Here is a 1590-nt window from a genome sequence, read left to right on the forward strand (position 1 = left end):
CCCCTTTCTCAATGTGAATATTCCTAACAAGATATTTGGAAAATACCAATCTAAGAGAACCTAATCATTTTGTGGCACTCACAGTCTCAAAATGCTGAAGTCTATCATTCTCTACTTAGGGGAATTCCAACCTATCTAACAAAATGAAGCAAAAAAAAAAATTTAAGGCAATGTTTTGAAGGAAGATGCCTTTCTTGGGGGTCATCCCCTCTGCTGAGCTCCACTAAGCAATTCCTGGGGTACACTGGTCTCTCCATTTCTGATCTGACATTTCTCCACCTGCCCCCAAGTAGCAAGGACCTAGCCTCTAGCTGGCCCTCAAGGCTCATTTCTGGACTGAATCAAGTAGGGTTTTTGGCTCTTTTTATTTTGTTTTACCATGGATGGGTATGAGCAGAGCAGAGAGGGCTGGCAGAATGGGGGCTGGGGGTGAAGTGAAGTGGAGGATAGGAATACCCATGACCTTGTTCACAGATTCCTTGTTGAAATGTGCCAAAGGTCCCAAAGATTGGACACAGCTACAATGTTAGTAAATGAATGTGACAACATAGCTTTTGTTGCTTAGAATTGGGAAGGTTTTAAAGTAGGAAAAGTAGGGGAAGTTGCTGGCCACGCTGGCAGAGTCTGCAATACTGTATGATTTTAAGGATGACTCCCTGTTGAAAAGTGCCATATCTAAGAAGGAGATATACATACAGGTTTGCCAGCCTTGGTGTAACAACATGGGCTTTTCTCTGGATTCTCTCTCCCCACCATCGTGGATGAGCAAACTCTGCTCTGGGGAGGGATGCTTGGCCTCGGTGCTGATGCGAAGCCTCTTCAGACCACAAATAGCCAGGTACTCAGTGGGGAGAATGTTGGCACTGCACAGAGAAAGCTTCAGGTCCCGGACCAGCATGAAGTTCAACAGGGGTCCCAGGGCAGATGTGTCTGTGAACCAGATGGTCAGATGGTCATTGTAGCTGGTTTGCTCGACTGCAAAAGGCAGGACAGTTTTACAGCTGCACATCAGGTTGGCCAAACTGTAGTCACAGTCCCGGATGTCTGCAGAGCAGCTGCACTTCCGAATGGTGTTTTCCTTCGTGAAAATTAGCGTGCTGTTCTTCTGAGCTGTCGCGAAGCAGTCAAGTGCAAAGACGCCCAGTGCACCTATCACAAGGAAGCTGCACCCAGAGGGTGGTGCCATTCTTGTCTCAGGCTGGGCCAGCGAGCTTCCCCTTCATGAGCCGATTCATTGGAACTCACCTGAAAGAAAATGTGCAGCTCTGTGATCTCAGCCTCTCATTAGAAATGAGCAGCTTCCGGAAAAGGAGCCCCCTGAATAACCCGTCTTAAACCTTCTCTCTTGCAGTTTCTAGCAAAGACAGGCAATGCTAGGAGCCCAAGTGCAGGCAATGCTCTTTTCTCAGAACCTCCTGGGAGGCCTCAGCCAATCCCATGAACTCTGCTCACCTGAGCTGTAAAACTCCCCATGATGTCTATTGGTAGTGAGACTAACATGCCAACAAGTAAGCAAGAGCAGATGCCGGACAGGAGACCTACCGCAGCCTGTCTGTGGGCAGGGATTTGGAGTGATTTGAGTGCGCACAT

General features: G+C 48.1%; 1 protein-coding gene across 1 annotated transcript; it reads right to left on the reverse strand.

The window, feature by feature from the left end:
- Positions 1-526: 526 nt before the first annotated feature.
- EPCIP (exosomal polycystin 1 interacting protein) lies at positions 527-1189 on the reverse strand (the record flags this gene model as incomplete). Its single annotated transcript, XM_079705418.1, has 1 exon — positions 527-1189. Exon 1 carries the CDS (start codon positions 1184-1186, stop codon positions 527-529), a length of 660 nt encoding a protein of 219 aa, XP_079561544.1. The 5' UTR covers positions 1187-1189.
- Between the last annotated feature and the right edge of the window lie 401 nt (positions 1190-1590).

The sequence above is a fragment of the Hyperoodon ampullatus genome, assembly GCF_949752795.1.
Source record: "Hyperoodon ampullatus genome assembly, chromosome: 5".
NCBI classification, from domain to species: domain Eukaryota; kingdom Metazoa; phylum Chordata; class Mammalia; order Artiodactyla; family Ziphiidae; genus Hyperoodon; species Hyperoodon ampullatus.